Here is an 11,887-nt window from a genome sequence, read left to right on the forward strand (position 1 = left end):
TTGTTGCAATATAAACTACATCAATTGTGTACCATAAAAGTAATGTAACGTTATTACACTACAAAGAATACTTACCTCGAAGCAGATTAGTTTCAATTGAATTAATGTGGTATGAAGGTTTCATTTTAAATGAATTCGCCAAAAGTGTTCCTGAATTGGAATACTTTAGTATGAATGTGTGTGTGTGTACATCATGTGTGTGTGTGTGTGCGTGTGTGTGTTAAAGAATGTACCTTAAATGCCTATGTCTTACAACTAGGATCAACATTAGGGGAAAAAGAGTGACAGTGTATACGATAGGATATAACTGTTGTAATATATTGTTTCACAGCTGCATCTCAGCAAAAGAAAGACAAATCTGGTATCAAACCTGACATAAATCTGACAACACAGATATTGCATATCCAACGGCACTGTATGCCTACAGTTCCAGTCATTTTACATAACGAAATTTCATGACGACATACTGTTTGTAAAGCTGTATACGTAGATGCCCTTTGTATCTATGCATGATATCAGCTGACAAGTTAAGCCGAATAACCATTATAAGTTGATGCTTATATGGTTTTCATAATTTGTATCACATATAAACCGATACTAAACAGAAAGTCAACTACTGATACCAAGTTTCACATATTAACAGCCTCAACCCTGAGGTAAAATATTGTGTCAAAATGCTTGTCTTTACCATATATCTCATAGCATGAATGACACATTATATCAATGATAAAATATTCTATGGTGACTTGTGTAGATATGCACGACTTGCATGGGCTCCGAGCTACTATTATATTCCTGTAGATCCTTGCGTTGTTGCATGGCGTGCATTCTCCGCCTCACTTCCGCCCTGTTTTCCCATTGGTGTACATCATTTCAGTCACTCGCCACGGGTTGCCACCAGAAGCCAACTGAAACATAGAAGAACATATATTGTTTCAGAGGTTTATATCCATATACAGGTCCAGTTTTGCATAGACAAGCCCACATTGACTGGAAACTAGACTTTTAGCGGGGCTGGCAGTGAATGTGTTACACCTAGGGGTGGGTACCGGTACAGAAAATTCAGGTCCAGGTCCGGTTCAGGTCCAGAGGATCAGGTCCAGGTCCGGACCTGAACCTGGACCTGATGCAGTATGACTCATACTAGTGGTTCATTTCACTACAAAGAAATCTGTTAGGTGGAGTATTAGACTTACATTGGCGTTTTATAATCCTACAAATCTAACTGCACCTGTACGATTGGCTGTAAAACTTGGACGAAATTACTATAAACTCTACTCTACTTCACTCTTGTTATTTTCTTGCACCTGCAAGCGCCAGAATGTGTGAATTCCTGATAAAATAATCTGTTAATTTTCTAATCGGTCCAACATCCGGTCCACCTAATTTTTTCAGGTCCGGTCCAGTAAGAAAACCGGTTTTGTACCGGTACACTGTACCGATACCCAGCCCTAGTTACACCGGTTCCCCATACCGGTGCCCCAAGCGCAGCGAGATGCCACCTTGCCAGCAAACTCTCCCTGCATGACTCCTCTGAATTGTGCATCTGAAGGTCCTTGGGAAGACCTGCCTTGGCTACTGAACATATTCTCTGCCAAAGCAAACCACCCACATTAGCAACGTTACCATTTTTCCTTAGTCTCACAAGTCCCTACTTTGAATATCTGTAGCTAAAATGACAGGTGAGTAAAATAGGTCACATAACCCAAGTGAAGGATCATTCTGGATCAGTCCATTCCCATGAAAGCTGAGGAATCATTTTTGATGTTTAAGTTTGATGAACTGTATTTTTGATGTTGGACTGTAGCTAAAGTTCCGGAGAAAAGTCAAGGTAACTGCTACCCTTCCTTTACATGAAATAGTAAGTACAATTTCCCTACATTGCTATAATTTCAAAAGGACAATACAAACTTGTTTGGTTATTTGTGATGTTTTCAACCTGTTTCCACCTCAAAATGTGTTTGAAATGGTAAAAATTTATCTTATACATGAAATGCAACTTTCATGATTGTTTGTTGTCTTCAGAATTGTTTGTGGCAGCAGTATATGCCAAACACAGCATATCCTAAAGGGAATCAAACATTAAGAGTTTTCCCCTGACTGCTGGGATCCTATATAATCCATTTATTGAAACTTAATCCAAGATAAACTGTCTTCCAGAGGAGAAGTGCCTCAGGCTTATAAAAAGCTAACTTAAATGCTTCATGTGATGGTTTTATCGAGCACTGAATACCATTGGGTACACTGATGAACTGTATTCTGAGACCTTTTAAATTGATGTAAATGTTATTTGGCAAGAAATATTGATTTGTTAGATTATGGCTTCAAGCTTGTTAGGGCTTGTAAAACTTGTCATAAGTTTTGTAGTTTTCATATCATTGTTGGCATAGATATGCAATTTTTGTCATTGTAATTACACATACTCTGCACAGTTGACATTAATAGTGGTTTGTCATTGACAAGTATGAATAGCTAAACCCTGTTTATTTCATCATATTGGTAATGAAAAACACAGGTTCCCTATAGTGTAGAGCTCCAGGTATCAGCATTATAGCATTCATGCCCTTCTAACTGTTATTGAGTGATTGATTTGTAATGTGGTCTAGAACACCTGCAAGTTCCCATCTTCACCCGATTTGTTTCCATAGGAGCACATATGCCATTTATACTGACTACTTGACCTAAAAGGGCTTCCTATAGAAAGCATTGACATGTGCTCAGTATGATCCTCATGGCATACCCTTTATTATATGTATGAGATGCCATGAATGTAGCCTAAGCGTTCATGAAAGCACCACTATTACATACAGTAGCTAGTGTTGCATACCATATGGTATTGCAAGGTACTTTTATTTATGACAAGGCCATACAGTACAATCATATTGATGATATTTGCTTGATTCATTATGATATTATCTGTACACAATCTTATCTTGAATGCTAGATCATAATAAGCCATTCCCTTTAGATTGATAACAGTAGAATAGCAATTAAATCATATCATTTAACTTCATTTTATCTGTCAGGGCTCTGACTTTATCATAGGGCTTGAAACGCTATAGGTTAGTGCAGGTAAAACTAGATTTGTGCAGTTACGTGTATTTCTGATGTCTCACAGCACTCAATCTGTACTCTTCAATGCATGTACTGAATGAATGAATTGAGTAATCGATTTTTATTGTACTTCTTGTTACTACCTATGAAATGCAAAACAATTGATTTTCTCCTAACCACTTCAAATTTGATGCATATTTCATTTATATACATCTCTTTTTCCAACAGAGTGGGTGCAAGTGTATGAAGTTAGTCCAGTGATTTGCATGTGTATAACTTGCACCAGTGAGGGTATGTATACAGAAAACAAGAATTTCCATGCCTGATTGCATGGTGTGCATTCTCTTCACTTTTCGCTCTGTTTTCTAGGTGGTGCACATCTAGCATCTAACATCACTCATCTAAAAGTTCGTAGAGCAATCACACAACTCAGAATTGGCTGTCACAAATTGAATATAGAAACCGGGAGATTCCAAAAAATCCCAATCGACCATAGGGTATGTCCATTCTGTCCAGAGCTAATTGAAGACGAATATCACTTTATGGTTGTATGTCCCAAATATTCTGATACACGAAATTCTCTGTACACAAAACTGTCATCTTATACACAAGGATTTATATCAATGGACCTGAAGTGCAAATTCAAATACATCATGACATGTGACAATCCCTGTATGACAGATATAGGAAAATATAGCAAAGAAGGTCTAGACATTAGAAATTCCCTCAATGATTGTAAAACCTCCAATGATAGTAAGTAACTTATCCCATATTACAACTTCTGTATTAGTTAGATAAGCGTTAAGTTATAGAACTATAGTTATGTAGATGCCATACTTTGTACCCCGTACAATTGTTGTGCAATAAAGTTATTGTTTGTTTATCTAAAATCTAACCATTACGGGTATACAGAGAACGAGAATTTTCATCCCTGATGGAAGATTTTAGACCGCTTTCTGCTGTCAACACCTAGCCCTGTGGCAACGCCAACTGATTTGACGCCTCAGTCATGCCCCAGGGCAGATATTGCCTTCAAATGGGCTCTTAAAGCTGAGCCGGGTACATCAAAGAGACGGGGATGTTTCAGTCGTTTATCATACTTATCTGCTTCATTACACTGCGTTTCCCGTGCACTTTAGAGTGCGCTGCCTCACAACTGATTCACCAACGGGAGACACTTGCACCACAGGGCATATTCCTACTACCACCCACACCTTTTGCCTTTCTGATTTAAAGCCACTATGATGGTGAAATCTAGAAGTTTCTTACATTTGATGCCGATGATATATTTTTGTACAACTGGTCTTATATATGTGTGTGTATGTGTGTGTGTGATACTAGATTGCATGCCTACTTCGATTGTGTACACTCATGCAGATAAGGTAATTTTTTTGTTCATACAAACAGAATCTGATGCAAAATTTCAAACGTCAATACAATCAAGTCCATTTCTCTGTGATGCGAACCTTGCAGTTGAACAGTCTTTTCTCTGATGAATTCTACCAACGCAAATGAACATCCAAGCAGAAATAACTCTTCAGCATATTCTAAGACAGAATAACCTTACATTCTGATATTGCATACTAGTATGTCATTCGCTTGTAAATTTTTCGTTTTACTCGCAAAATATTTCAATATCTCATTTTTAAGAGGAAATTAGGCGTTATTTGTAACAATAATACTATGTACTCCCCAGCTGGTTTTCTCTGAAATTTCAAACTCCCACCATGCGTGTAATGAAAATAGTTATTATCTGCGTTTTTTTAGAGTACTGTAGATAGTGAAGTATGTTTAGATAGGGAAATCAATATAGATTTTGCACAGGATATCTGTGATTGTGTATAATAAACCTGCCTGCATTATCTGAAATATTATTAAATGAAGAGACATTAGATGAAAGTGCTGCAGCCTTTATCACATTTTGTGAATTATGAAGGCAATTTCTGTTTGAACGTAATGTACATCTAGGATTGGGTTGGGATACTTTATAACTACAAAGGCGGGGAAGGAAAAGAGAGTTAAGAACAAGGACTGTCCGGTCAGCTTACGGACATTTGTCGTTATCAGGTGACTGCAACTTGAAAGGCCTTCCTTGAAGGTTTTCCTTAAAGCTCTTAGCGATCTTTAAGGATATATATTTCTGGAAATAAGACTTGGCAGCTTCAAAGTACTTCTTTTGCTTCGGGCAAAGGTGTTCCTTTCATCCTCAAACTTCTTTCAGTATCGACTTCACAGAAGTCTTTGTCTGTGTTAAAGACATATCTAGTCATTAGCAACCTAAGGAGCTACATGTACCGTGTATGGGTACTGATAAGAACAAGCCGATTATGCTTAGCTCCAAGATTGTCCTAGTGGTCGTCATGGTTTACATGTTGTATGGCAAACCTTACAGAAACGTTTAGCAATGGTATAGAGAACACAGGATTTGATTGATGGTATGCCAGCACGACATCAATAGTAACCCACTAAGGTAAAAGAAAATTCAGTGACTCTGAAAGAAGCCCTGAAACCCTAACAAATTTGGTTTTACCAACATGTGTTATCAACATTTTGTTTGATTTATCAATGAAAGGCTATTGTGTCACCGGGAGTCGACATCTACGTTATGGATTTGTTTTTGGTTGATCATGTTTCATACCTGCATGGCTGTCTGAAACAAAAACTAAAGAATTTTAAAATGCCTTTGAAACAAGTCCTGAAGGCCTTACAGATTTGGTTTACTAACATATGTTATGAACATTTAGTTTGATTTGTCATTGAAAGGAAAGCTATTGTGTTATCATGAGTTAGCAATTCTATGGGGATATGTTTTTGGTTGTTGAACATATGTGACATATGCGCATAGCTCTTTAAAATACTAAATAAGAATTAAGAAAATACCTTGGCTCTTTGAAACAAGTCCTGTAGCCCCGGAAAGACAAATCTTCTCTGCTTGCGCTCTTGCGCTCTCGAGTTCCTGGAAAAGCGGTCGGCAAGTATCCTGGGCTCGTAGTCCTCAGTGTCATAGTTGTACCAGAGGGAGGGTTGGTCGCTCAGAGCCTCAACTAACTCTTGAATCTGTCTGTCCAGAAGCTCTTGCTGTATAGGAAAAGGGAGCAATGTTTTAGCATGTATTAAAAGGACACTCGAGGTTTGCCCAACAGAAACAAATACAACTCAGTACCTAAAAAGTTTGGGTTGAGCACACCAAACACATCAATATGGGTTTTTACAGTATTACAATGCATTTAAACATATAGACGTGTTTGTGGCTAGGTTATAACGAAGAATGTAGCGTCTAGTTAATTGGACTACACTGTCCATATGTTTACATGTATATAAAGACAAACATGCCTGTCCTTGGTGCTGAACACCGGTACCATATACAGACAAACACGCTTCTCTAACAATCACTGTCTCTTTCCTGTCTTAGGTAATAAACATCACCCAAACACATAATCTCTGCATTTGATTCTGAACAATGTCCATACACAGGAAAATATGCCCGTCCTTGGTGCTGAACACCAGTCACAAACATCCAAACACACCGTCATTGGTTGTGAACATCGGTACCATCCACACAAAGAAAATACTCCTGCCCATGAGTTTTCTTGCATTCACTCTCTTTATATCCTTTGTCCTTGTTGCTGAACACCATCCACACTTTGGTAAATACGACTGTCCTTGGTGCTGAACATGATAGTATTAACTTTAGATGCGCAGCTACCAAACACATTAGCTAGACGTAACTTGCCTCAAGTTGCTCTTGAAATGGGCTTATGATAAAATCTAGTTTAGAATATAACTGCCTGTGTTACTGCAAATAACGCAATATACAGTAATACATTGCGAGTCAGGTCGCAAGGAACGCCCTACTTACTCGGATTACCATTGGCTAGTTCAAACTCTCTGGCGATAAAAACCGTTACACAGCTACTAAATACATTACTTAGATGTAACTGTAGATTGTTCCTGAAATGGACTCATAACTAGTTTATCAGATTCTGGTCTGTGCAAATAACGTTACTTTAATTAGCCCTATCAGTCCCTAAGGTACACAGTGCTTGATATGGTTACCAACCTTCGGTTCTGTTAGTTTTCACTTTTATCAATGTGGACGGAGATGCGCCAAGGTGGGTGAAAAGTTCATCAGGTTAAATGCAAGCTAAGCAATATCAGAGCGTTAAAAGTGGAAATATTCTGGATAAGGCAATCTTTATGAAATTGATATCTACTGCACTATATATCCACATTTACATTATTATTTTATACTGAGTGGTTACAAACGGCGCAGAATCAAAGTCGCGCTAGGATTCCCTAAATATTGTAATCCACAAAAATTAGCATAAATGGTGTCCTCGCAACACTGCGGTATAGAATTTTTGCTCCTTGAATGTTGGTATGGAATGGAATAGAGTTCATCTTTGACTTTGATAATTGTTCTACAACCCTGACTCGAGCAAGGTAAGGAAATTGAATCAATTTTGTCAGAAATATTCTTGACGTAGGGATCAACGAAGTGGAAGATATTACCTACGTCATCCTGCCCCTAACCAACTGCACAATAGAAATCCTTAAGATTTCTACAAGACTAATTAGTATGTGAATTAACATCAGGCGCCTTTTCCCACTTTTGTTGCGACCCAGGGGCGCTTAGGGGAGCCCAAATTGTAAAAATACAATTACTGCAAATAATTATGTGCGTCATCCAGCAAGATGACAAGATTCATGTGACTAATTACTCGCAATGTTCAATTGAAAAGGTTAAACAAAAGCCACATGTACTCAGAGAAGTATTAGTTCAATAGAGTTAGCTGGTAGATAAGATAAAACAATGATCTATTGTGTGTAAAAAATACTTTCTCGAGGTTAGCAGGTGCTAAAGGGATTTGAAAGCTCTCACGAATTTATTAACGCTATTACTCGAGTTCATCTCAGGTGCCTGACTTGTTGCAAACAGACACTTCAAATATAGGTAGGTCTTTTCCTACTTATATATATACATATTATTATATATATAGTCAATACTATTAATGGTAATGTTTTATCAAGCAAATTGGGATGTTGGAAGACTTGTTGTCAAAATGTGTATCATGTACATTGAACAGTTAGATCGCCCGGCGTAATCGGCAGCGTGTTGGTCCCGAGTTCAAAACCTGACCTTTCACCGATCTTGTGCCCTTGGGAAAGGCACTTTACATGACTTTCCTCACTTCACTCAGGTGAAAATGAGTACCTAGCTTTGGCAAGGGACTACCCTCGGATAAGACGTTAAATAAAGGACTGTGCCATAATGATCAATATAATGATCGTGGGCACTTAAGGAAGAAATACAGAAAGAGAGAGAGAGAGAGAGAGAACCCAGTAGTGGAACCCTCTTCTGCATAAGGACCGCCACACCATTGTACATGTGGTCACTTTGTAACGACCCTGTCTGTATTGGCCACATCTCTATTGTAGCTATCTTAATGAAGTCTTGGAGTGTTTTCGACAGACAGGTTTGAAATGTTGAACATGCTGTTTTTGACGAGAGTATTCCAGTCATGTGAGCGGACGATTTGATTTGTCCATCTTGTGATTGACGTGTGACGTAATCAGATTTCCGTTGCGGGGGCGGATGTTTACTGAAAGAAAACCCGATGACGACGCTAATTTGAGTAGGACATCTCGGAATCCAAGAGGTTGAGAAAATTGTCTTTCAAGTCCACTGATTTGGGAATCATGGTTGATTACGAAATCGACATCCAATAAAAGGAATATATTTTTACCTTAATGCTGTAAACGTCATGATCACTCACTAAAACTGCACAATTCAGTAAGTAAGTCGAACCAAAAAGTAATTTGCAAAGTTGTAGTTCTTTTGTAGAACTGAACCGAAAAAATATTGTACTTCCAATATTCGAGTCAATGGTTAGTTGTTTCATGATGGGTACCTTTTTAGTCTTAACTCTGCGAATTTAACTTGATTTACTTGTCATTTAGAGTACATAATGTCGATTTTGATTGGGAATTAGCCGTCTTTGCGGTCTTAAAACTGATGATTCTCAAAACAAATCTAATTGTCATGGACGCTCATCTGTGTTAAAGGTACCATAGCTACGCTATACCTCTGTTATGGAAGAAAGTTTAGCTTTGTACTAGGGCAAATATAACGTCATGTTGGTAATCTTCATGTAAAGCATCAAGATAAGCAATTTATTGTGTAAATTTTTATTTCTAGTAAGTCTATGAAATCTGTTGGTCTCTCAGATAAAGTTGGTATCTCGCTGCACTTGGGGCACCGGTGCGGCACTGCGGGTTCGAAAGATTACTCAACGAACTTCAGAGATAAAGAGCGAATTTTCTTACGTTTTGTGTATTTTGTCGTCTTTTAAGTCATACTTTTATATCTGAATTATGAAAAATCAGCGAATTCGAAAATAACACAACAGTATACCGCAGTGAACGAACCCCGCAGTGCCGCACCGGTGCCCCGAGTGCAGTGATATACCACCTTAACATCGACTGAAAGTGCCTGCAAATACACCTAGTTCGTAATTTGAAAGAGGTAAAAGACCAGAGACGGCCTTCACAGAACAGACTATTCATCATGCTTTTGTGGCGAAGATTACAGCTGCTCCATTCAACCTTGATAAGCAAGCGAACTCTACTTAGCAAGATTATTCAGTGGGTCACTTCAAAGTACACATATTCCCACAGGGATCACAAAGCACTTTTAGTCCATCTTAGCGCGGCTTGTCAAAACCAGAAAACTGTAAAGAAGAATTTACCCTTTTTCATATTTGTTCCGCTACCTTTCTAATGAAATAACCATTCCGCCGACAAAACGCATTAGTGTTGGTTATGTTTTGCAAGCTATTTGGACTAACTATGATTTGAAGCAGGGAGCGATGCGTTGAGCCGAAAACAATTTTCTTGACTATACGGTAGATGAATAGCACCGTGAAAACATTACTGCACTTTTATTTCTCCTATAGATCTATGTCCATGTTGGTTTGAATATATGGACATCCTATGGGAATCTCAAACTGATGTGCATATGAAGAAGTTTCGGAAGGCTGGAAAAATGACTAAACAGAGTATGGACTGATATTTGTTCTTTTACATCTTCTTTAACTTTTGGAATGGGCTTGGCACTCGAACTTACAACATTAGTATCTATTTTCCCATTTTTCTTTTTTTTTCATAATTTTGCAGCTGCTCTGTATGATTTACAGAGTATTGTCGAAAACTATTTATTGTAAATGCTCGAAAATTGGCCAACTTGACCTAACTAAAAAGTGAAAAGTTAAATCTATTAAGTATATGTTAGTTTAATTTGTATCTATCAACTTGTTACACATTTTTAATGACCAGTGCCCAGTTTAGCAAAATTATGCCTTATAGATTTGTCTTCAATCCATCAGTCATATTTTACAAGAAAATTATATAGTAATATAGGCTGGTCTTTGTATGCGCTTGTGATCCTATATTCTTATCCGATTGAACACTTATAAGGTGATGGCTATATCGTGTACATCACATTTTAATGGGTTGGTTAATATTGTGGTGACATTATGACCACATAATAATTTTGATTGAATACAGGCGTATATCGGCCTGGTAATAAAAATAGTCATCAAGGGTATTATTAAACTGGCGCCATATAAATAACGCTGTCATTACAATATGGCAGTAGCCGTCATTCTATCAAATTGGTAAAACAATGTTTCTCCATTTTTGCTAAATTTTCAAAACATGAAAGTGTGCAGGTTATGTTTTTACATTAATTCGTCGTGAATTGTTGCAAGATTGCTATAGTGTTCAGAAACCATACCAGGAAAAAAGATTGTCACGCGCGCATAAAAAAATCTATAATGATTGCCTTCGATGTTTTCCAGAGACAATAACAATTCTGTATGGCGAACGAATTTGAAGAGGAGTGTTGCAAAATCCTTCGCAACAGACCATTATCTTTCGACTGTCTATTTCGGGAAAATAGACATTTGCACGTCCATGTGCTTCCCTTGCTTTTATTCCAGCAGCGTGTTTTGTTCAGATCGCTACAAAATGGAAACAGAGCGATTTTCTGCGAAGCCTCACATTTTGCTGAATACCTCTTTGTCAAAGGGCGCGACCCCCCTCCCATTACCAAAGGCCTGTCATCCAGTTTCAACAAAGGCTGCCCATACCACATGTTACCGTGGCGGCTTTTCCGTATAAATCAACTCGTTGAGCTCACCGCAGAAGAAATGGGTATTCTCGCTTTGGAACGATTCGCACAGTTTGATGCAGAAGTAGCGGGAAAACGCCTGCTATTTGAGCCGGACAAATTGGGCGTAAAACTGCGGGAAATTTCAGAAGGGTCTGAAAGCTAATGGTGGTGTTTTTGGTTCTAGTACTAGTTGCCGTTCTGCATGACTATATGATGTATATGCGTCTGTCATAACAATTTCTCTATATCTTATCCGGATACCACTCTACAAGGAAGTTCTTCCGTAGCGTCTACAAGTATTCGACGTGTTACCCCGTGGAAAAACTGTCCTCGTAAAATAAACTTCCCCACAAATAAGCCTAATTGTTTACAAAATTGATCCTTACCTTTTCAAAAACACTTGATATCATCCTTGTTGTTTTTAAACAGCCCTTGGTAAGATGCAGTGGTGACACACTTAACACACATTTTCAGGTCGGATACAATGTTCTTTTCCCCATAACGAGAGGTGCGTACAGTCTGCTTTCTTTGTACCATATTGTGCATATAAAAAATACATTAAAAATGAAGTTTCTCTTACCGATTTGGCCGAACACCGACACCTCGTCGCAGAGAACAAAACCAGGAACATCAAGAGGAAAGCCACCGGTGAACCCATCT

General features: G+C 38.2%; 1 protein-coding gene across 2 annotated transcripts in view; it reads right to left on the reverse strand.

Annotated features, from left to right (window-relative positions):
* Positions 1–292: 292 nt before the first annotated feature.
* LOC118406251 overlaps positions 293–11,887 on the reverse strand; it is a 15,520-nt gene continuing 3,925 nt past the window's right edge. Inside the window, exons 3-5 of one of the 2 annotated variants that reach the window (XM_035806180.1) lie at positions 11,808–11,885; positions 5,935–6,132; positions 293–908 (exon numbers count right to left, since the gene is read on the reverse strand). In XM_035806180.1, coding sequence (XP_035662073.1) covers positions 837–908; positions 5,935–6,132; positions 11,808–11,885 — 348 coding nt within the window. In that variant the 3' untranslated portion in view covers positions 293–836. The remainder of the gene's footprint in view (positions 909–5,934; positions 6,133–11,807; positions 11,886–11,887) is intronic. The other variant, XR_004830012.1, reaches the window with a different exon arrangement.

Source organism: Branchiostoma floridae, chromosome 18 (assembly GCF_000003815.2).
Source record: "Branchiostoma floridae strain S238N-H82 chromosome 18, Bfl_VNyyK, whole genome shotgun sequence".
Classification (NCBI taxonomy): domain Eukaryota; kingdom Metazoa; phylum Chordata; class Leptocardii; order Amphioxiformes; family Branchiostomatidae; genus Branchiostoma; species Branchiostoma floridae.